Consider the following 21,744-nt stretch of genomic DNA (forward strand, 5'->3'; position numbering starts at 1 on the left):
GCGTCACAATGGAGACAATGTTGGCCACATATATTATTTGCTGCTCAATACGTGACCACTCTTGGATGTGCAATAGTTTCACATGCAGCGTTCGATATTTGACAATACATGCACAAACCTCTGTGCAATCACTTTCAAGTTTTAATATTTCTTAGTCACTGTATCAATATCTTTGGTAAAGAAATTCATTTGAAAGTGATTTATGCTCTGTCAAATCTTTTTTTAATTTAATGTTCTGCATCAGATAAATTGATTATTCATGCCATAGCATACATGCATGCATTTCATCCAAACTATATGCATATGCATATGCAGACAAAAGTTGTTCCCTCGAACATACGACAAATATAGGTTCTGTCCCTCGATCAAACAATGTCTGCAAAGCTTGTGGGCTGTGGCATTGTAACGCGGTATTTGTTGGATGTTTTTATTTAGTTCAAATGATTTTAATGTTTAAAAAGAACAAAAAGTCAAATACAGTGGGTTACCTATGCCCTAGGGCAAAAGCTTATATCGTAAAAGACATTCATGGTTTTTTGTTTGAGTTTATATGTAATATCTTTATGTTTTTATTAACTAATTATCTATGGCCTATCAAATTATTATTTTCACTATAACATTTGCTCCTGATTTTCTGGAAATAGAAGCCCGCTATAAACAGCAGCAAGTTCATTTACGTGAGGAGAATTTCTAGACAAACACGTGTTTATTGTAGGCATTTTCTTAATTTAAAAGCTTGTGATAACGATGATCAAATAATTTTAACAATTAGTTTGCTGTCTTTTTGAATTTTGAGTATTTGATAAACTCGTTAACATGTAGCAATTGCCATTGTCCTCCGCAAGATATATATATATTTTGGTTTATCTTTACCTGAAATTGTTTGTCAAATGTTTTAAGGTCTTTTCTTAAGAGAAACAACTAAACAAATAATGTTTCATTTTATATTATTAGCATATTTTAATAAAAAAAAAGATTTATTTACTAATTGTTCAATTAGCATGCATGACAAAGCGGTGTCTGCCCCCAATCACTTTCCAACTGCACTCGGTTTAAGTTGAAAACTTGAAACTTGAAACTTAAAACTTGAATCTCGAAACACTTCACTCTCGCTTCAAACCAGCGCGTGCCTTCACTCTCTCCACCTGCTTTCAAATTTGCTTTCACACCTTCAACTCCCACACAAAAAGAAGATCGAGTTAAAAAAACAAGGTCAGCAACCAAAAAAACCACTTTAACAGCATATAAGAAACCTGTTCCTTTTCTGTGTCCTCATTTCCCTTCCCTTCCATCCCTCTCCCTTGTACAAAAGCTGTGTCCTTTACCACAAAACCAACCCACATTCCACATTCCCATGCAAAAACTCCATCTGGGTCATCCCCACTCTCCGTCAATGGACACCACACCCTCTTCCACACCTTTTCAGGACCTTACAGAAGCTTCTCCAAAGCCTTCAAAGAGAACAACATTCACCTCCTTCATGACAGCCCCCTCTTTCAAAGAAGACACCTACTTCGTCTCCCACCTCAAACCCTCCGAGAAAAAGGCCCTTCAAGACCTCAGGGACAAACTCCTCGCCTCCTCGGACTCCTCCAACCCCGTTTCGATGTGGGGCGTGCCCCTGGTCGACGGCGGCGACAGAGGCGACGTGCTTCTCCTGAAGTTCCTCCGAGCGAGGGACTTCAGGGTCCACGACGCCCTTAACATGCTCCTCAAGTGCCTCGCGTGGAGGACCGAGTTCGGAGCTGACAACATTGTGGAGGAGGAGCTGGGATTCAAGGAGCTCGAAGGAGTGGTGGCATACACTCACGGGTACGATAGAGAGGGGCACCCTGTTTGCTACAATGCCTATGGGGTGTTCAAGGATAAGGAGATGTATGAGAGAGTGTTCGGGGATGAGGAGAAGCTGAAGAGGTTCTTAAGGTGGAGGGTTCAGGTTCTGGAGAGAGGGGTTAAGATGCTTCACTTCAAACCCGGTGGGGTCAACTCGCTCATTCAGGTCACTGACCTCAAGGACATGCCCAAGAGAGAACTCAGGGTCGCTTCTAACCAGATACTCTCTCTCTTCCAAGATAACTATCCTGAAATGGTAGCTCGCAAGGTACATTGTTATGTTATATTGTTGGTTTTAGCTGGAAATCGACAAGTGTTAGTAAGCTTACCATCTCTGTGTTGGTTAGAGTGGTTTTGTATTTTATCAACCAAGTTCTTTGTTCCAGGAGTGTTGTCGACTAGAAAATGTGATTGAAAGTGGAGACTTTATTAAATGTAGCTAATGAGGTTTCTTACAACTTGATATTGAAGAACAAGAAGCCAGTGGATAATTCAGTTTTGTAACATGCAAACAAAAATTAGAATAAATAAAACTTTTATGTAAAAGAACAGAAACCGAGATCTTAAAGCTGCTTCATGAATGCAATTATGGGCAATGTCAAGGATTGTACCACAATGTGACTGCATAGATTGCATTTTTTTGTCTTGTTAAAGAACAGGATGAAACTGCTACTGCTATTTAAAATCTTGGAAAGAAAAATGTATGTATTAAGTTTTGCTGAAATTCTTTAATTTTTTCAAGTTAGTTTTAATTTAGTACAGAAGTTTAGTTCAAACTGATCATTTGTTCTTTGCTTGTTATTTTTGTGATGTCATCTACACCTTTTAGTTTTGGTGTGATGAGAATTTCACTACTTTCTTGGTTTCAGATTTTCATCAATGTGCCATGGTACTTCAGCTTGTTGTATTCAATGTTCAGTCCGTTTCTGACCCAAAGAACCAAGAGCAAGTTTTTGATCTCTAAGGAGGGAAATGCTGCAGAGACACTCTACAAGTAAATTTTTATTGAAAGTTTGATTCGGGAACGCCTTCTTTCTTTTAAAACTTATTCATAGAAAGATTTCAAGTTGGCTCTCAACTTTTATCTTCCTTACAATTTTGTGTCAAGTTTTGTTTTATTCATGATTTTTTATTTTGTGTTGAAGTTGTCTTTCCTTGTTACCCTTTGTGTTAAACCAGACTTGTACCACACAAAATGCTTCTTACCCCACAATATCTCTTGCTTTTGTAGTTTAAGATGGGGTTATTGTCTTTTGTTCAGATTTATAAGGCCCGAGAATATTCCTGTTCGGTATGGTGGATTGAGTCGATCCAGCGATTTGGAAAATGGTCCCCCAAAACCTGCTTCTGAGTTCACAGTTAAAGGGGGAGAGAAAGTGAACATACAAATAGAAGGAATTGAGGTTACAATTTTCTTAACTTCATTCCTTTCATTTACCCTTATGAGAATTGTCAAGCTAAAGAATTGAATTTAATCAAAATGTATCAGTATTACAAAGATATTTACACTGTCATTATCTTAAGTTGTGATCGAAAGAAAATGTAAAATTGTTTTACACTGTGTGTGTATGATGGTGGTTGAACTCTTGAAATGCTTGTGTTGTGGTACATATGGAAAAGATCATAGATTTGTTGTTAACTTGTTGTTATTGGGTGATAGAGTGGTGCAACAATTACATGGGATATAGTGGTGGGAGGCTGGGACCTGGAATACAGTGCTGAATTTGTCCCAATTGCAGAAGGTAGCTACACCTTAGCAGTTGATAAGGCAAGGAAGATTATGGCCACAGAAGAAGCAATCCACAACTCTTTCACATCAAAAGAAGCTGGCAAAATGGTACTCTCTGTTGATAACTCTGCCTCAAGGAAGAAAAAAGTTGCTGCTTATCGCTATTTTGTGCGCAAATGCAACAACACATCATCTTCAGAGCTTCAATTAAGCCCCAAATAATTGTACCAACTACACAAAATGTAATCTTTTACTGATGCAGTTAATGAATTCTCTAAGTTTTTAACTCTTTTGGGTTATGATTCTGTACTTGGTGGAGCCAAGTTAAAGGTGTTAACTTAGTAGTATTGTATTAGTATAATGTAAAAAGAATGGAAGAAACGTGGTAGAGCATGATGATTTGGTACATAAGAAAAAGCAAGTTGGTTTGCTTATACAATTTTAGTATTTGGTCGTGACTGTGATGACTTTTGTCAGCGGCATTGTTATTTAGTGGCATGTGTGAGGAAAGTAAAAGTACTTTAGTTTGGTCACAGAAGAGAATTGAATTGAGTGTTACCTGCTATGAATGGATTTGATATGATATGATATATGGTCCCTGCATGTGAACGGTGATCAAAGACTAATGAAGACTTCACGGGCTCTGGATGTTGAAATTCAATTATGCAGCATCTTTCCTTGACTTATGCATTGATGGTGATGTCTGCATTCTGCAATGGTTTGGTATTACAGAATCGGATTTTTTTAAAACTATCAATTGCAATTATAGGAAATAAGTTTTTAAAATGGTGTTGTTTTAAAGATTGCGATTTAAAAATCAGATTCAGAATATTTTAAGTATTTTGCCCCACTATGTACTGTTAAAAGTAAATATTTTGTGGAAATGTTTCAGAAAATATTGTAGATAGTACCCCCACATGCGAATTGCTTTTCCAGAAGCACTATGAATCAAGTCCTTTTTCTTTTTGATAGATTTATTAAAACATTTCCAAACAATAAAGAGGCTTGAAGTACTTTAAAAATGAGTGATGGGCATGTACGATTTTAGGCAGTGAAAAACCAGCGGAAGATTGAATAGAGTAGTAGAATGTGGATTTTCTAGTGAGAAGTGGGAATTTGAAGGGTTAAGACGTTGAATTTTCCGTCTTATAGTAAGAAAAATAGTAGAAAACAGTGTGTAGGTTTATTGAGTTACTGTATTTAGAAGAATATTTCTAAGTTACGAAACTGTAGCAGCAGTTGCTTGTTCAGATTTATAGATATATGAGGACCGGCATTGATTTTCTGATGAGTGCTGACCCTACTTTTGTTTCAGTCCACATACTCAGCCTCCGTAATAGTACCTTTTTCTTTGGTTATAACAAATGTTTGTACAAAAGTACAATTATAAATTAGGTTTAAGAAAATTGGTTTATAGTCGCATGTTTTTATTCTAAAACACAACTTACAGATAATTTTCGGTTTTTCGTTGTCAAATAATTACTTAATGACTTCTCATAATACTATAGATAAAATATAAATAAATATTCTTTCCAAATATTTTAGTCAAAATTTTAGAAATTATTAAATAAAAAAATATCATTCGTTACTCAGAATAAAAATTGATTATATATTAAAATTTTGAAACTTAATTAAATTTATTTTCTACGCTTAATATGTTATATCTTATATTACTGATGTAACATCATTTATTATCACTAATACAAGAAAATCTTTAATTAATTAATAATCAATTTAAACACTAACATTTTTAATAAAAAAATTGTGATAATTAATGTTAGAGATTAATTTAGAATTTAATTTAAAAATTAATCATAATTTTTTATTCATAATAAAAACTATTTTAAATATCAATAATTTTCAGTTTGTAAATTTATATCTAAATTAATCACTATAATTTATTTAAGTTTATCAAATATCATCATGATCAAAAATATTGTTTAAACTTAGATAAATAATATTTGTATTAATATCTAAAGTAAATATAAGTCAAAATTTAACAAGAGTAAACCATTGCTTGTAGGGTAGCACATATTTGTATTAATTTTTCTTTTTGAAATTTTTTTGTCACATGTCAGGTCTCTAGTGTAATATGTGACACTATCAATGTCATGTGTCAATTTTAGTGTTAAGTGTCATTGTTTTGATTTCAATTTAGTTCTTATACATGTTTCTTTGATTTAATTTAGTCCTTCTTTTTTAAAAAAAAAAAAGAACAATATTGTCCCTATAAGAACCTACAAAAGAGAGTATTAGAGTAAATAGGTGTTTTAAAATAATGAGATCGAGTATTTTAGTTTAAAATAATTTACTAATATAAATAGAAATTCTTAAACTCGTCTCATTATCTAAAATATCAATCATCTCTCTAAAACTCATCTTCTGAGTTCTCTCTCCTTCTCTCTACAAATTCTAACTCCTAGATCATTTATTTGACAATCAGGAAGTGTTTACGAGATCACCATAGTGTAATCTCCATTATCTATCGATCGGTTTCTAATTTAGAGCAACTACTTTTTCCTTTCGTTCTTAATGTGAATTGTTGTTGTGTAAGTATGTTTGATTTCATGATGTTGGTTGACCTTGAATGATATTGTGGTAAACTCAAGATTTTATGGTGAATGTTGTGATTGAAATGTTAGTCGATTTACATTTGGTTAAATGTTGAGGAAAGATGAGCTAGGATGAACTGTTAGTCATTTTGGTTTGACTAATACTATGATGATTTAAGAAGGTTTGATGTATAACATGAAATGTTTAGAAGATATATGAATGAGATTCTAATAAAGTTTAATAAGGATATGATTTGTTTAAGCATGTAAAAATGGGGTTTCGTGGGGAAGACCCTTATGATTTGGTTGTCTACTATATTGGTATGAGAGTTTTGAAATAGGGGAATGTTTTCTGACTCCAATAGCTATCCAATCTTAAGTAGAGTGGGGTAGTTATATGGTGAGGAGTAGTAGAAGGTCCTTACTCTTGGGTCAGATTGACCATAGGTGTTTGACGAACTAACCTTGTGTGAAAATTTTGAGGTATGTTTTTTCACCACACATGTGCAGGTTTCCTCAATATTTCGACAATAATATATGCATTCAGATGATCAGGTCTAGAGTTAGGAATTTGTGTGTCAATATGTGTTTGTTTTAAATTGACTTGACATTAGAACTGAAAAACACTAGAAGGGGGTTGAATAGTGTTAATGAAAAGAATTCTTTTCACAACCCTTCTGATATATCACGTTGTCAAGCTTTGTGATTTTCTTTTAAACACTTATACGCTTGACCTAAAAAGAGATTATAACAATAATTTCTTTTGTCATGCTATTTAGAATGTACACTGTAGAGTTTGTGAACTTCCTTTGTTGAAGAGTAATCATTTACTTTGGAAGGTTCTTGTATTTAGAAATACAAGCACAATTGCAGGTTTTATAAGAGAAGCATTTAAGCAAGTGAAGAGATAAATGCATAGATATTTTATACGGGTTCACTCAAACTAAGCTACGTCCAATCTCTTCTCCAGAAGGTTTTCACTACAATCTTCAACAAGATTACAATTCAGTATTCGCACCACTCCTAATCTTCTCACTCAACGAATAACCATTTGTTACCCTAGACTAGATGAGTATTCTCATCACTCCTAGTCTACAATCAACGAATAACCACTGATTACCCTAGAGTAGATGGGTATTCACACCACTCCTAGTACTAAGGAACCTTGCCTAGATTTTCTTAACTCAACTGAGTTCAACAACTATTTTAATTCTTTTCAGAATTGCAATAAAAAAGATTGCTTACAAGTTGTTCAGACTATTACTCTCACAGAGAGGATGTGATTAGAATACAATGCAGTCTAAACAATCGCAGGTGTTTCTCTCTTTCTTACAATTAGTAAGCAATATAACAATGAAGCTCGAGAGTATTTATTTTCTTCTTTTTCTCTTTTTCTCTTTTTCTCTTTTTCTGCTCAGACATTTTCTTTCTCTTGAGCTCTTTCTTTTGCTTCTCTTTTGAGCACTTCTTAGGATGAATATTTCGTTGTATGTTATCCTCTTGATTTTTCTTTAGAAAGCTCTTCTATTTAACAACTTTTTGGATAAATTTTCGTTAAACAAAGCTCTTGGCCTTAATTCTTGTGCTTTCTCTTTCTTTGTGTACAATAGCCGTTGGATAAAGTCAACTTGTTAGAGCAGACATATTTTTTCAATACTTTGCTTGAAGTAGGTTGTACGTTCTTTTGAACACTGTTTTAAGTGAAGATCATTTTTGTGAATATCTCTTTTGTCTCTAACGTCCACCTTTGATATTTTGATTTGAAGTTCGTGGATGCGTGTAGAATAGCTCCTCTACAAAGAATAGAGTAGATTGTGCTTGCAGCAAATATGTCTTTTCTTACCACTTTTGTTGTTTTTTAACGTTAATCATTTATTGACATTTAGTGTTTGCTCAGAACAACAAAGTGTTTTTTTATTTCCTACCGTTGGGGTAGCATTAAACAATTAAGCTTTTCTTCTAAGGATACCAAGCATTGAGTAAAGACTTCATCGTTGGACGAAGTAATGTTTTAGTTCATGGTATCATTTAGACAGTGTAAACGCATCTTGTAATTTTGCCTGTTTAGACAGACAATGTTTAACATTGTTTGTGTTATCTTTGTTGTTTTAAGTTTTAGTCTTTTAATGTGTTTTGTCAAGGACATCGTTTTGACAATCTTTTGGTTTCCTGAGAGCTAAAATGAATACCTTTTAGGTATGATAAGTTTTACGCATTTAGCTTCAACTCTCTTAGACATTTTTGACTTGTTAGTCGTCTAGCACTACACTGAAGTGTTTTAACTTAGTTGTTTTTCTATTTCCTAAATGACTTTTTGATTCTAAGTCTTATGTTTTTTTTCTATGTTGTTTTCGAATTATTATTCTGTTTAATGTTATTTTATTAAACTTCAAAACATGAGAGCTTTTAGACACAGACGATTTTGTCTTAACATTTAGGACTCGAGACTTTTGTTTATAAATGTTTGAATTATGGTTATACTTTGGATGACTATAATAAATGGTTTATAGGTTCTTAATCGATTGATTGTTCTTGAATATGAAGTATGTGGTAATTTATGTTATAGTATTTAAAATATAATTTGGGATGTTATCGTCCCTCTCGAAATTGAGACCAAATTTATTATTTGTATAAATGTTATATTGATACTTTTATTAAAAATGACTTTTTAGCATATTAAATCATTATATATTACTAACCCATATTCTTTTATAAGATTAAAACTAATTAAGTATACCTATTAAAAAAAACAAAGTAAGTATTTAAAACCAATATATTATTAATTTATGTTTTTTTAACAAGAAGAACTTAATTAATACCATTTATATAAATAATAAATTTGGTTCTCTTTTAATTAGGATCAAATTTATTATTGATATAAATGTTATACTAATATTTATATTAAAATATAGTAGTAAAAGTCATGATTAACAAAACATGAGTTAATAATATACATTAATCTAATAGGTTAAAAAATATTTTTAATAAAAATATCAATATAACATTTATACAAATAATAAATTTATTTTCAATTTGGAGATGAACAATATTGTTCTATTTTGAAAAAATTTAGAGACTAAATTAAAAGAAAAACAATTACACTTGACACTAGCACTGACATGTGCTATTGTTGAGTCAAGTGATACTAATAGTGTCACATGTCACACAAAAGACCTAACATGTGACAAAAAAATTTGTAATTTTTTTAAAAAAAATTAAAATTAAAAAGTAAAAAAAACCATGTGACATGCGGTCAATGTCATTAGTTATTTTAAAAAAAAAACCTAATTGATCATATAATGCAATTGAAACCTTTTCAAAAACAAAAACCAACTTAAAATTTTCTCACTAATAGAGTAATTAAATGTAATAAATAATATTCAAAATACAAAATTAAAGATCATATAATAGATAAATTCTTAAAAACTTTGAAAGGCAAAAAATAAAGCATTCATCTCATCACTCATTAATTGTATTAATTAAATCATTTATTTTAATTTATCACATTCATCTCATTAAATTTTATGAACTTTCTTTTCTTTTTTCTTCAAATTTTACTATCTTTCTCTTAACGCAAACAACACAACTTTCACATTTATTTCCAATCAACTCCACTAAAAAAAAAAAAAACAAACACATGCTAGATGAGTAGCACATCCTTTTAAGAGAAAGACTTGCACGCGAATGAGGGTGGAAGAGAAATGTCATTTTTATTTAAAGGATGATACTTATTTAAAAGAATATTTCTCAAATGTGATTCCTTATTTGAAAAAAACATGTTTACTATCCATCCAAGTCATTTTGAATGTTCTAATAAATACATTGTTACGTAGACCAATGCACTATTTCATATTAATTGGTTATGTTTGTTAATGTATCCTTATGATGATAAATAAATAGCAAATGAATAGTGTCTATTGAGTTATGATAATTGGGATGATTCCGTGAAAGGCGAATTGCCTCAAGACAACCTAATCTTGTGCATAGTGTGTATACGAGACATTCAATCTTTTTTTTTTTCATAATCTTATTCATATGAAGTTATTAAATAGTAAAAAACTTAGGGAGGGAGGTTCGTTATTTATTTAGACGTAAAAAAAGTCAATAAAACTTAATGTGCATAGAATTATCTTCTCATATAAAATTAATAAAATAATTGTTATACACACAATTCCATAGTCATTATTCTTTGAGATATTAACATGTCACTCCCATATATTCAAATTTAATATAATATTTTGAAAGTTACGAATTCTTATAATTATTTGTAAAATTAAATACGTTTGTAATCACGAAATTTGAATTTGTATTTATTTTTAACATGAATATATATATATATATATATATATATATATATATATATTTTATTTTAAATATTAAAAATAATGAGTATAATTTTTTTAATTAAACGTGTTAATTTTTTATGTAATAAACAAAAAATTCGTCATATGATATGAATAATTTAAATATTAATCTAAAACATTGTTTGATTTATACACAAAATAACTATATTTTATTTATATAATTATAACTATATCTATAACTGTATATATTTTTTGCTTATCCAATTTTACATTTTTAATTATTATTTTTTAATTTTAAATAATTTATAGATATTTAAAAAATATTTACACATAGCCGTAATAACGTGTTTACATTAGTTACTATAATATATTTGCATATTTGTTTTACATATATTTATAATATATATTGTTCTTCTAATATTATTTTCATTCAAATTATATATATATATATATATATATATATATATATATATATATATATTATTTAAATAAATATATCACATCTATAACAATACATGAAGAAAATACACTTCTTTGGTGTATATAATTATTTTTTAAATTTTATCTTCAATAGTTAGTCTTTTACTCTTATTCTTATATTTACAAATTACAAAATTGAGTCAACTCATTTTTAAAATATCAGTAATTACAAATAAACTACATTCTTAAATTTTCTTCTCTCTTCATTCTAACTTTTCAAATTCAATATCAGATCTTGGTCTCGCATTATTTAAAATAAAAAATGTTAATAGAATGATGTTTTAATGTATAGATTATTTGAGCCTAATACACTACAGTTTGATACTTCATTTCTCCTGCTTTCTTTTGACAGGGTTTTCTTGTCTCCTTTCTTAATAATTTATTTACTCTGTTTACTCTATGCGTTTATGTATGAATTAAATTGTTTTTTTTTTTTTTGTTTCTTTTGTACTGTTTTCCTTTTATATTGTGTAAGCAGTTTTATGAGGTTGGTGAAGTTGCATGTGAATCTAAAATTGCAACTAAAGCCATCATGGTTTACAATCTTCTACAACATCCAATAACTATTTGATTCCGAGAACTTCCAAATTCATACAAAAATATCAGCAAAAATATTTAAACTTCCTACAGAAAAGAAGTTTTAAAAGATTAAAGGGCAATTAAAGAAGACAAAAACATAATAAAAAAGGATAACAATATAGTTGCATGGTTATACTTTAGTTAGAAGAAATTAAGATGTAAAGCTTGTACAATGTCATTTGATCATACATTGTTATGCTACTTTAAAGTGATAAAATTAAACTAGTATAATAAAATAAGCATACAATTGCAGTGAAGAAATTAATTCTAAGCCCATTCGGGAAGATCGATGACCAATTTGAAAGTGAAGTGAAGCTTATAAGGAATGTTAATCATAGGAATCTAGTTCACGTAGTCAAAAGTTGTACGCAGTGTCAAAATATCATTTTCGGTATATAAATGCAAATTATTGATTCGGTCTTGACATGTGACATCATCACTACAAGTCCTAAGTTGATATTAACTTCATGCATTACCATATTTGCTTAAAGTATTCTTAATCTAGCTATTTTTCTTTAAACATATTTTTAAAACAATCCTTACATGTGTAGTCTTTATCATCAAATGATGCTTGCACTTTGTTTTTAACGCTTCTATCTTAATCATTAATCATTCATGTCTCACCTTCAATACTTTCATTCTCTTCAACATAACTTAATCATTTGTGTTTATGATAGGTTCCTAAACTGGAAACCTAATCAAGAACTCTCTCAAAGTCTCTCACACTCAGAAAACAGAGGGAAATATATGGTGAATTGTGTATTATTAACAGAAAGAATAGTGTGTGTATACAAGATCCAGAGACATAACCCTCTTCACAGGTCAATGGTCTGTTAACAAACAATTAACTATCCAAATAATCTATTTATACAATTCCTCTACCTTATATCCTAATCTCATTTCCCATTATACCATTATATCCCAAATACCTTATATCCTAACATTACACCCCCCTCAGAACAACCTTGTCCTCAAAGTTGGAACTGGAAAGCTCGATCTCATTGCTCCTCTTCATCAACCTGTTACCATATGAAGGGAACCCACTGGATGCTGCCCTCCAATTCAGGTTTGGAGGCTTGGGTGGTGGTCATTTCTCCTCCAATGACTTTCATTCTTCCTCTTTCCTTCTTATCACCCCCAAATTCCACACCAAGGTCCACGGTTCTACTTCCTTTATTTTTAACAAAGCTTCTGGCTCCCCCCACCTTGCTAGTGTTGGATCCCCCTTGCTGAATACCTTCTTCCCTCTTTGATTGAACACCCTAGTCAATACTGTTTGGTTTCGTCCAATAATGGTCAACATTGTTCGGTTTCGTCCTATATTGGTCAACACCGTTCAGTTTCGTTCTATAATGGCCGATACCGTTCGGTTTCTTCCTATAATGTGGACCACCGTTCGGTTTCGTCCTTTAATGGTCAATACCGTTCGATCCCCTATCGAACATTGCAACTTCATTGCTTTTGGCTGAATAGGGCCTCCAATCGAGAGAGTGGACAACTCCGTCTGCTTCAGGTCTAATTCTGTCTCGAACCGCTCGGCAACCTCACCTGGGATATTGTGCTCGACTTCAGACCGCTCGGCAACACTCGATCTATTGTTCGGTTCCTTCCCGCTAACTTCAACCGTTCGGTCCGTGTTGGTTTTCTTCCTCTACTCATCCCCCAAGCTCACCTGGTACGGTTGGGTATCCTCCATGGGTAAACCCCGATCCTCTACTAGTACCTTGCCTATGAAACTGTGGATGGCTCCTTGCATTCGTCCCCCAAATGACTCGTCTTCTAACCCGTGACCTGCCAAAATCTTGAGGTCTTGTACAGACTCGTCCACCGTCCCTTTCTGTTTGGATGCTGCCAAACCCTCAACGATGGTTCCAAACCATATCACCAGGGCTTCCTTCAAACCATTCCAAGAACGATTCTTGGCTTTCTCCTTCCAGTCTCTGAACCAGTAACCCGCACTTCCCTCCATGCTAATGGTTGCCCGGCGCACCTTTTCTTCCTCCTTCACCCCCTAGGTCTCAAAAACATTCTCCACCCTAACAATCCACCCCATTGCATCAAACCCTTCGAAAACGGGTAAATCTACTCTTCTCTCCCCGCTGGGTTGCACTTCATGGCGTTCATCCACTCTCCCCCCTTCCTCTTCCTTTCGTCGGTCCCAATGTTGGTCGTCCTGATTGTGGCCTCGACCACCCAACATCCTTATGATTTCTTGCAAATCTTGGCATATTGTAGTATAATCTTGGCGTATTGCAGCATAATCTTGGCAAATTGCTGCATAATCTGATCACAACTCCTCTGTCTGCACCGTCATTCTATTAACCGCAATTTCTTTCACCCTCACCCAATTCTGGCGGCGTCTCGATCCGGCAGGTCGGACCAATTGATAGGTTCCTAAACTGGGAACCTAATCAAGAACTCCCTCACAGTCTCTCATACCCAAAAAACAAAGAGAAATATATGGTGAATTATGTATTATTAATAGAAAGAATAGTGTGTATACAAGATCCATAGGCATAACCCTCTTCACAGGTCAATGGCCTGTTAACAAACAATGTACTCAAAAACTGCTTTCTAACTATCCAAACAATCTATTTATACAATTCCTCTACTTTCTATCCTAATCCCATTTTCCATTATACCCTTTATCCGAAATACCCTGTATCCTAACTGTTTATATAAAAGTGCTTCTAGTATCATTTTGCAGATAAAATTTGAGTTTTCACAATGCTACTCAAGAGCCAAAATTAGCTGAAAAAATAATAATTACAGTAATAAAATGTAAATAAATTTATTTCAAAATTAATATTTGTATTATATTTATTATTTATTAAGTCGTTGTTTTAAATTAATAACAATCCTATTTATTTTAAAAGGAACCTTTTCCTTACTATTAAAGAAAACACTTATTCTCTTTAATGATATAAACCTGAATATATAAGAATTCAGCTCGCATTTACTCTTATAAATACGTCAACTTATCTAAAAATTTTCACTGAATTTAGCACCAGAATACTTACAGATACCTTACACAGTTCCACTTTCCCCATAGCATGTCAGTTCATGCTGAACACCAACAGGGTCCAGATTCATTATCTCATTATTTTGAAAAAAAAAATCACAATATATAATTTGGGAGAGTTAATTTTTTGGAAATAAATAAAGAATACATGTTTTTAGCATTCTTTTTATAACACCAGATAGCAGACAAAAACAACTAAAAATAGGATAATGTTTTTTGTAACGACTAAGAAAAGACACACTTAAGTATCATTGTTCGGTTTCCCAACCATGTGTCAAGGAAGAGAAGCAAAGAGAGAAAGACGTTGGAAACGTGTAAGAGAGTGAGCCCAGTGAAGGCAGAAAGGAACACGCAGCCTCAAGTGTTGTGAACGTGTCTTGCATGCAAATTGGTCAGATATGTGTCACTCATCTCCTACGTGATCGGGTACTTGGAAAGAGTCTCTTGTATAATAGTAATAATCTGTGAAAACAAACAAACACCAGTTTTATTAGCTAACATTGAAAGATGACACAAGTTGTTAAGCCACATGAACCGAAGACACAGGCGTTTACACTTTTGAGTGGTCATACCATACCAGCTGTTGGATTGGGGACATGGAAGTCTGGTTCAGAGGCAGCGAATTCTGTCTTCACTGCCATTATTGATGTAGTTACACTGCCCTGCTTTCACTCTTACGTCTGTTTATGCATTTTCTGGGACATTGGTTTTGGGTGTGGGGTGTCATCATTGTACATTGATGAATGATTAAAGCTTTAGGGTATGTTGCACTTTTAACATACTATAAAAAAACAGAGAGTTTTGTGGAACAAATTTCAGATTTTAAGAGCATTTCTTAACTTCAATACCCCCTTCAGAGTTTTCACATCTCTTTGAGGATCTCCAGTTTCTGACTTTATTGTACTTGGATAATGCTTTTTTTACCCCCCACATTAAGAAGTCCAAAAGTAACAAAAAGATCATTTATTTTTTAGAAAGATTAAAAACAATTTTTTTTGTCTATTTGGGGTACTAGAAAAACATTTAAGAAAAAGAAAACCAAGTTTGTTTTTGTCTTTTTGTGGAGCTGTGTCTGATATGATCCAACTTTGGCTGCAGGCTGGTTATAGACACATAGACACTGCTTCGCAGTATGGAGTTCAAAAAGAAGTATTATTGTGTTTCCTAGTAGTTTATCTTGATTTAGATCACCATTTTAGTCATATTTGTTCAAATTATCTATCAACTTATAGGTTGGACAAGCACTCCAAGCAGCCATGAAAGCAGGAGTGGAAAGGAAGGATCTATTTGTCACCTCCAAACTATGGTAATATAATCAAATAGATGTATACAAAATCTTTGGCTGATCCTTCTAAATTCATTTGAGTAATGTTATCTAAACATTTTAAAGAAACTCTCATGGTGAATTTTTATATCTACTAGGTGCACTGACTTGACCCCTGAAAGGGTTAGACCTGCTCTCAACAATACCCTTCAAGAACTCCAACTTGACTACCTTGATCTTTACTTGGTAATGAGTTTCTATCATGTCTGAAATATATGTTTTTTTTGTACCTTTTTCTTCCATTCATGATGCACGTGGTTTGGTATGTGTAATAGAAGACAGACTCTAATGTATAAATTGCAGCAGATTCATTGGCCATTTCGTCTAAAAGATGGGGCCAGCAGACCCCCAGGACCAGGAGATGTTTTAGAGTTTGACATGGAAGGGGTGTGGAGAGAAATGGAGAAGCTTGTGGAGGAAAAGCTTGTCAGAGACATTGGAATCTGCAATTTCACTCTAGCAAAGCTTGAAAAGCTGCTGAGCATTGCTCAAATAATGCCTTCTGTCTGCCAGGTGAACTCATATAAGTACAGATTTTTTTGTTACTTCAATTTCTGTTATCCGGAATGAACAATGAAAAATCTCAAACGTTGAGTATTGCATTGGATAATGGTACACCACCACCACCACCACCACCTTTTTTCTGAACTTGTATATTTGCTATTTTGTTATAGATGGAAATGCATCCTGGATGGAGAAATGATAAGATGCTTGCGGTTTGCAAGAAGAATGACATCCATGTCACTGTAATCAGCACTTTGCTAGCTTAACTTTGTTCTTTTTGGTTTTTGATTTTTATGACAAAGGGTCATGATTGAAATGAAAATTTTGACTGTTGTAGGCTTACTCTCCACTGGGCTCATCAAACAATGGGACGAATCTGACCAAAGATCAAACGGTTGATAGGATAGCTAACAAATCTCACAAGAACCCAGGGCAGGTGCTGGTGAAGTGGGCCATCCAGAGAGGGACAAGTGTCATCCCCAAATCAGTCAAGCCAGACAGGATCATGGAGAATGTCAGTGTCTTCAATTGGGAACTTCCAGCAAAAGATTTTAAGGCCCTTAGCAGCATGCAGGAGCAGGTAGGCACTCAACATTTGTTTTTTTGACATTATTTGGTCTTTCATCTTAGTCTTGTAGCAAAAAAATCATACACCTTATCTTTTACTTTACTTCACACATTCATTCACTCTATCCTATAAATGTGTTTCTTTTCTTTCCTTGGTTACTGATACATTGCAGAGAAGAGTTCTGGACGGTGAACCGGTCTTTGTGAACAAGAGCGATGGTCCATTTAAGTGTGCGGCGGATTTATGGGACCATGAAGATTAGTCCACACTTGCACCAACCCTCTCTTTTCCAATGCACTTTGTAGAATTAGATTTAACGTAATGTAATACTTGTTCTTGTAAAGGGTAAGGGTTCAGGTCATTCACATTGATATTAGGTGCATACCCTCTATATGCAGCTTTTTTTATCTATGAAATGCTATAATTACTTCACTATTAGCTTATCAAGATTAGCATCAACTATGATTCCGATCGTATCAATAAAGTTAGGAGTAGTGAGTGTTTGGGAAGCTTGAGAATTATCTGATTCCTCAGTGCCAAAATCATGGTAAGCAGATTAGTGATCCCGAGGAATTTTCAATTATTCTGTATTTGTTTTATTAACCTTAATTACAAAAATCCTTAGGATTTTACAATGTAATTTGCCTTAGGTGATCTGTGTTCAGTAAAGGATGATGACAATTTATATTCAGAGCTAACTTGCTTTTGTATGTGATTTGATCCACTGAAAGGTTTTTTCAGAGTCTAAAATCTGTTACTGGACAAAATTTATAAGCAAAAGCTAAACTTCTGAGACTTTGATGAAACCACCACTGCAACCAACAAGAACGGTCACTGATGCACTAACCAAGGGCATTAAACACTTCCTATTCAATGCAAGCAATGAAGCCAGGGTGTTCCAATGGTTCATTATTATACCTTTAAAAGTCGGGGGCACTTTTCCAATTGTTCCTAGTGGTAGAGAATTTGAAGTAGAACAAAAGTAGTAATAAATGCAGAGTTTGAAGTTATGATTCTGAAAAGTGACAGATTATAGATAAGAGAGGAGGAACCTTGTTTGCTCCGGATGGTCAAAGGGCAATAATTTAAACTCTTTAGTGGGCATGATATACTAAAGGAATCAACAACCTTAATTTACATAGCAAATAAATAAATAAATAAATGAATGAGGTCCCTCAGTTTTTTCTTTAACTCTTGAGACCAAACGATTTTGTCATGGAACTGGTCATACCATGAGCTAAAAACAATCAATCTGCAGACCATTTTGCAGATATTAAGAGCATTGACAGAATATGGAACCTAGACAACTTCCATTTGAGTTTATACGTCAGAAGTCACTCTTCACAATGCAAATTCAATTTATAAAATGAAGAAAACAAATCTTTCCATTGGTGACAGTCATAATGGTATGTAATTTACTTTATGGACACCCTGACAATGTTTTGAGAAGGCACAACCATTACATCTTGAGGTAGTCATGCAGTTTGGTATCTTTTTAAAGATCGAGTGAAATGAACATGTTTGAACATAGATTTTCATACAAAGCTCATCATTAAATTTTTCATATGATCCTAAAATATTCGTTTTGTTTCCTTCTAAACATACATCAACTTCTTTGAAGGCCCTTAATTAGTGAGCTTCAACGCGGTGAATAGTACTTGGACGATTGCCGTTTACTCATACCCCTGGCAAGGCGTGGAAGTTTTGACAAAGAGTTTGCTCTCGAATACCCTCCAAGAGCTTTCCATTCTTCATCTATTTCCAACCCAACCTTGCCATCCACTGTTTCAGTGTCTTCATTTCTAGTGGTTTTAGAGTGATGCAAGTTCTTGCTGCTCTTTCTATTTTGTCTACTCATATGGGATTGTGAGTTGGATTGAACAGGTTGTTCATTCAGAAACAAACATATGGCAGCACAATCATCAACCTTGGAACCAGGATATTTGTATCTCCAAGCTTTTACAGCACGCTTCACTAACAACTTGGCTGCGATGGACCTCCTTGGTGCTGAAGCAACTATGCTTATTACTTCATGGTTAGTGAGCACATCCCATATCTGTGCAGAAAATAGAAAATAAAAAATTTTGATCATTCCAATTGATGTTTGTAAAAGTAATTCATTGCTTCCATGATTTGACTAAATACTAGCATAGGTTAAACTGTTACTTAGGCCCTACAGTTGTCCACATTTCAAGGTTTAGTCTCTTTATGAGGAAACCAAAAGTTGTAGTTCCTTAATAGTTTTTTGTGGCGATTTACCACTTTCAGAGAGAAAGTATTATCTGATGTTAACAATAGAGACCGATAATTAACTTTTATGTATGTGAAGGGACTCAAATTTACAATTCTCTCTTATGAGGATAAAACTATAAATGGGGACAATCATAAAAATCAAGTGAACAGGTTAACCTATTTGAATATGCATTTGGATTGGGAAAATATATGAAGCGAGAGAAACAACCAGTAATTTGTAATAGAACTTGGAATTTGAGATCAATTACACTAAGGTGACATCGTAATGTTGCTTACCCCATCAGTTGCCAAAACCACAAATTGATCTTGTGGGGTAATTTTTCTGTAAAATACATCAGGAACTGATATGAGGCCATAATCTTTGAGGCAAAAGTCCCCAAAGGCTCTTGACATGGCCAGTCCAGGGCAGTCATCATCAGGCATCCATATTCTGTACACATCTGGTTCTTCTTCTGCTGCAAACACTCTTCCTTCACAGTTAACGATTCTAGAGGTTTCACCTGAGAGAAATTGAAGAAAATATGGTTTAAACTCAAGATTTTAAGGTCTATTAAAGACTTGGAAATTGAGGGAAAATCCTAGACCTACTTGGAATTTCTGGTTTCAAGTCAACAGTGAGTTGAACAGCAACGAGTTGGTCCCTGTCCCTTGTGCAAAGAACTGCACGAGAATCACCCAAATTGCCAACTATCAGCTGGTCGCCCTGAATTTTAGGTGGGAAAGTGATGGATATAGTTATTTCCATAATTTAAAAGTGTTTGACTGGTAGGGAATGCTATTGTGAACAAGTAGTTATACCTGTTTAATTAAAGTCACAGCAGTGCAACCACTGCAATAGCTGTCAGTGTTAATTTCCCGAGCAAGGTGCTCATCCATCTCATCAAAGGATTTCAGAAAGCATCCCTCCCATGAAGCAAGGGACATCTGGTTACCGTCATCGTAGCCATCTTCAAAACTAGCAGTTTCTGCATCAGTGGCATCATAAAACTTTATTGTCTTCTGTTGTGAAATTTCGATTGCTGCAGACAGTTTTGAGGGCAGATTGTCACGAATAAATTGTGAAACCTTGTGGCCTAGAGGACCATGGCCATCGAACACACCACAAAAAATCACATCCTTTTCTCCTGCGAAGTCCTATAAATAAATGTTCCATATCAAATCTTAGTCCAAGCCACATGTCTTATCTATTAAAAACACCATGCTGTGATAAAGGCAATAATAGGATACAGACACGGAGTAACTCAATTCTTTCATTATTAACCATAAAACCAAAGAAAACAATCAAGTACTGAAATGACCATTAAAATGGAATCTTGGTAGCAATTCCCCAAACCCAAGGGGAAGAACAAATGCAACTGTAAAAGTGCTTGCAGGTTGCTTTTCAACCGTTTATCTTCTTCTTCATAGACCATCTTAATATTTGGCTTATAAAAAAAACATCAAGAATGGTTAAAATTGAGTTACTTCTAAATCATGGCAATTATCATCAAACAGAGAAACCAGAGACACTCAGGAATTACCAAAAAGCATAGAAACTAAAGGATAAAGCTATGAAACACAAAGTGAAGACAAGGATAAAATTCTTATACACTTCAAATCTATATCTGGTCAGCGACAACAAATTTTCATGTTTTTGGTTCAATAAAAAGTGGTGGAGAAGGAGGAGACATAGAACGTGGGTAATAAAGGAAAGTTAAGGCAGAGAAAACTATGAATAACATGAAAAAACAAAAGGGAGCAAAAATGTTGAACAAAAATAACACAACTGAAGAACGGGTTACTACTAACACATTAAACAACTTTCTAATGAGAATCTTATCCTTTAAATTCACCAAAAGAAACAAAAGCTCGCGGCGAAAGAGACAACCACAATCCAGGCCACAGGAATTGATTGAAAACTTTAATGGCAATTAAAAAAAAATCAAAAAGCACAAAAAGCCATCAAAATTGATGGAATAAATAGAGAAAAATAAAAATGAAAATAAGTAGATGGGCAATCATACCTCCCAAACTGTCATTGCATCTTGGTTCACACCTTTCTGGCCCTGTTGGGTGTGCATTGAAACAAACTTGGAAGATCCTATTAGTCTCACCAATGCTCCACCACGTTCATAAGACTCATGATTTTCATGATCACACTCATATTCTCTATCATCTATCTCGCTTTCCACCTTCCCTCGAACCGAAACTTCGTGGCTGCAACAGCCTCCCATGTTTGCAACCCAGTCACAGCAATTTCCGATGAAGAAAACAAGGGCACCCCTGAAAAATCCAGGGAATACCCAGATGATATTCGGGAGAAAAGAAGCGAGGGAGAAAAGAAAGAAGAATTTTTTTGTTTTGTAGAAAGATATGAAGGGTCAGAATTCAGTGTGAAGCAGAGGCGTATAAAGGTGACGGACAAATGCATAAAACGAAGGCCAAAAATGCATGGAAGGACTTGGAAAATATACAAATGGAAGAAGGATAGAGAAAAGAGGTTGGCATGTTGAGACAAAGGTTGAAACTTGAAACTATGAATGTTATTATATTATTGTCTGTTTCTTAGGTTGTATTTTTTGTTGTTTGCTTTTTCTCCGTTGGCAAAAGTCAAAGT

At 33.7% G+C, this 21,744-nt stretch overlaps 3 protein-coding genes across 4 annotated transcripts; 2 read left to right on the forward strand and 1 right to left on the reverse strand.

Moving 5' to 3' along the window:
• The first annotated feature begins 1,143 nt into the window (after window positions 1-1,143).
• LOC124847451 (patellin-6-like) lies at window positions 1,144-4,020 on the forward strand. Its single transcript, XM_047324943.2, has 4 exons — window positions 1,144-2,101; window positions 2,703-2,827; window positions 3,095-3,236; window positions 3,494-4,020. The coding sequence occupies exons 1-4, from the start codon at window positions 1,355-1,357 to the stop codon at window positions 3,782-3,784; spliced, it is 1,305 nt and encodes a 434-aa protein (XP_047180899.2). The 5' UTR covers window positions 1,144-1,354; the 3' UTR covers window positions 3,785-4,020.
• A 10,948-nt stretch (window positions 4,021-14,968) lies between these two features.
• LOC124823855 (NAD(P)-linked oxidoreductase superfamily protein) lies at window positions 14,969-17,586 on the forward strand. The gene is made up of 8 exons (XM_047296164.2): window positions 14,969-15,147; window positions 15,598-15,648; window positions 15,732-15,805; window positions 15,922-16,009; window positions 16,130-16,336; window positions 16,498-16,569; window positions 16,665-16,907; window positions 17,068-17,586. Exons 1-8 carry the CDS (start codon window positions 15,007-15,009, stop codon window positions 17,155-17,157), a joined length of 966 nt encoding a protein of 321 aa, XP_047152120.1. The 5' UTR covers window positions 14,969-15,006; the 3' UTR covers window positions 17,158-17,586.
• An 841-nt stretch (window positions 17,587-18,427) lies between these two features.
• On the reverse strand, window positions 18,428-21,650 carry LOC124823853 (Protein phosphatase 2C family protein). 2 transcript variants are annotated; one of them, XM_047296162.2, is made up of 5 exons: window positions 21,152-21,650; window positions 19,947-20,282; window positions 19,737-19,851; window positions 19,425-19,648; window positions 18,428-18,951 (listed from the first exon to the last, which is right to left on the reverse strand). In XM_047296162.2, exons 1-5 carry the CDS (start codon window positions 21,359-21,361, stop codon window positions 18,535-18,537), a joined length of 1,302 nt encoding a protein of 433 aa, XP_047152118.1. In that variant the 5' UTR covers window positions 21,362-21,650; the 3' UTR covers window positions 18,428-18,534. The 2 variants fall into 2 exon arrangements, with proteins under 2 accessions (XP_047152118.1, XP_087967251.1); XM_088111125.1 differs by lacking the exon at window positions 21,152-21,650 and adding an exon at window positions 20,447-20,930.
• Window positions 21,651-21,744: the final 94 nt, after the last annotated feature.

The sequence above is a fragment of the Vigna umbellata genome, chromosome 3 (genome assembly GCF_029865625.1).
Source record: "Vigna umbellata cultivar VRB3 chromosome 3, Vumbellata_1.0, whole genome shotgun sequence".
Lineage (NCBI taxonomy): Eukaryota > Viridiplantae > Streptophyta > Magnoliopsida > Fabales > Fabaceae > Vigna > Vigna umbellata.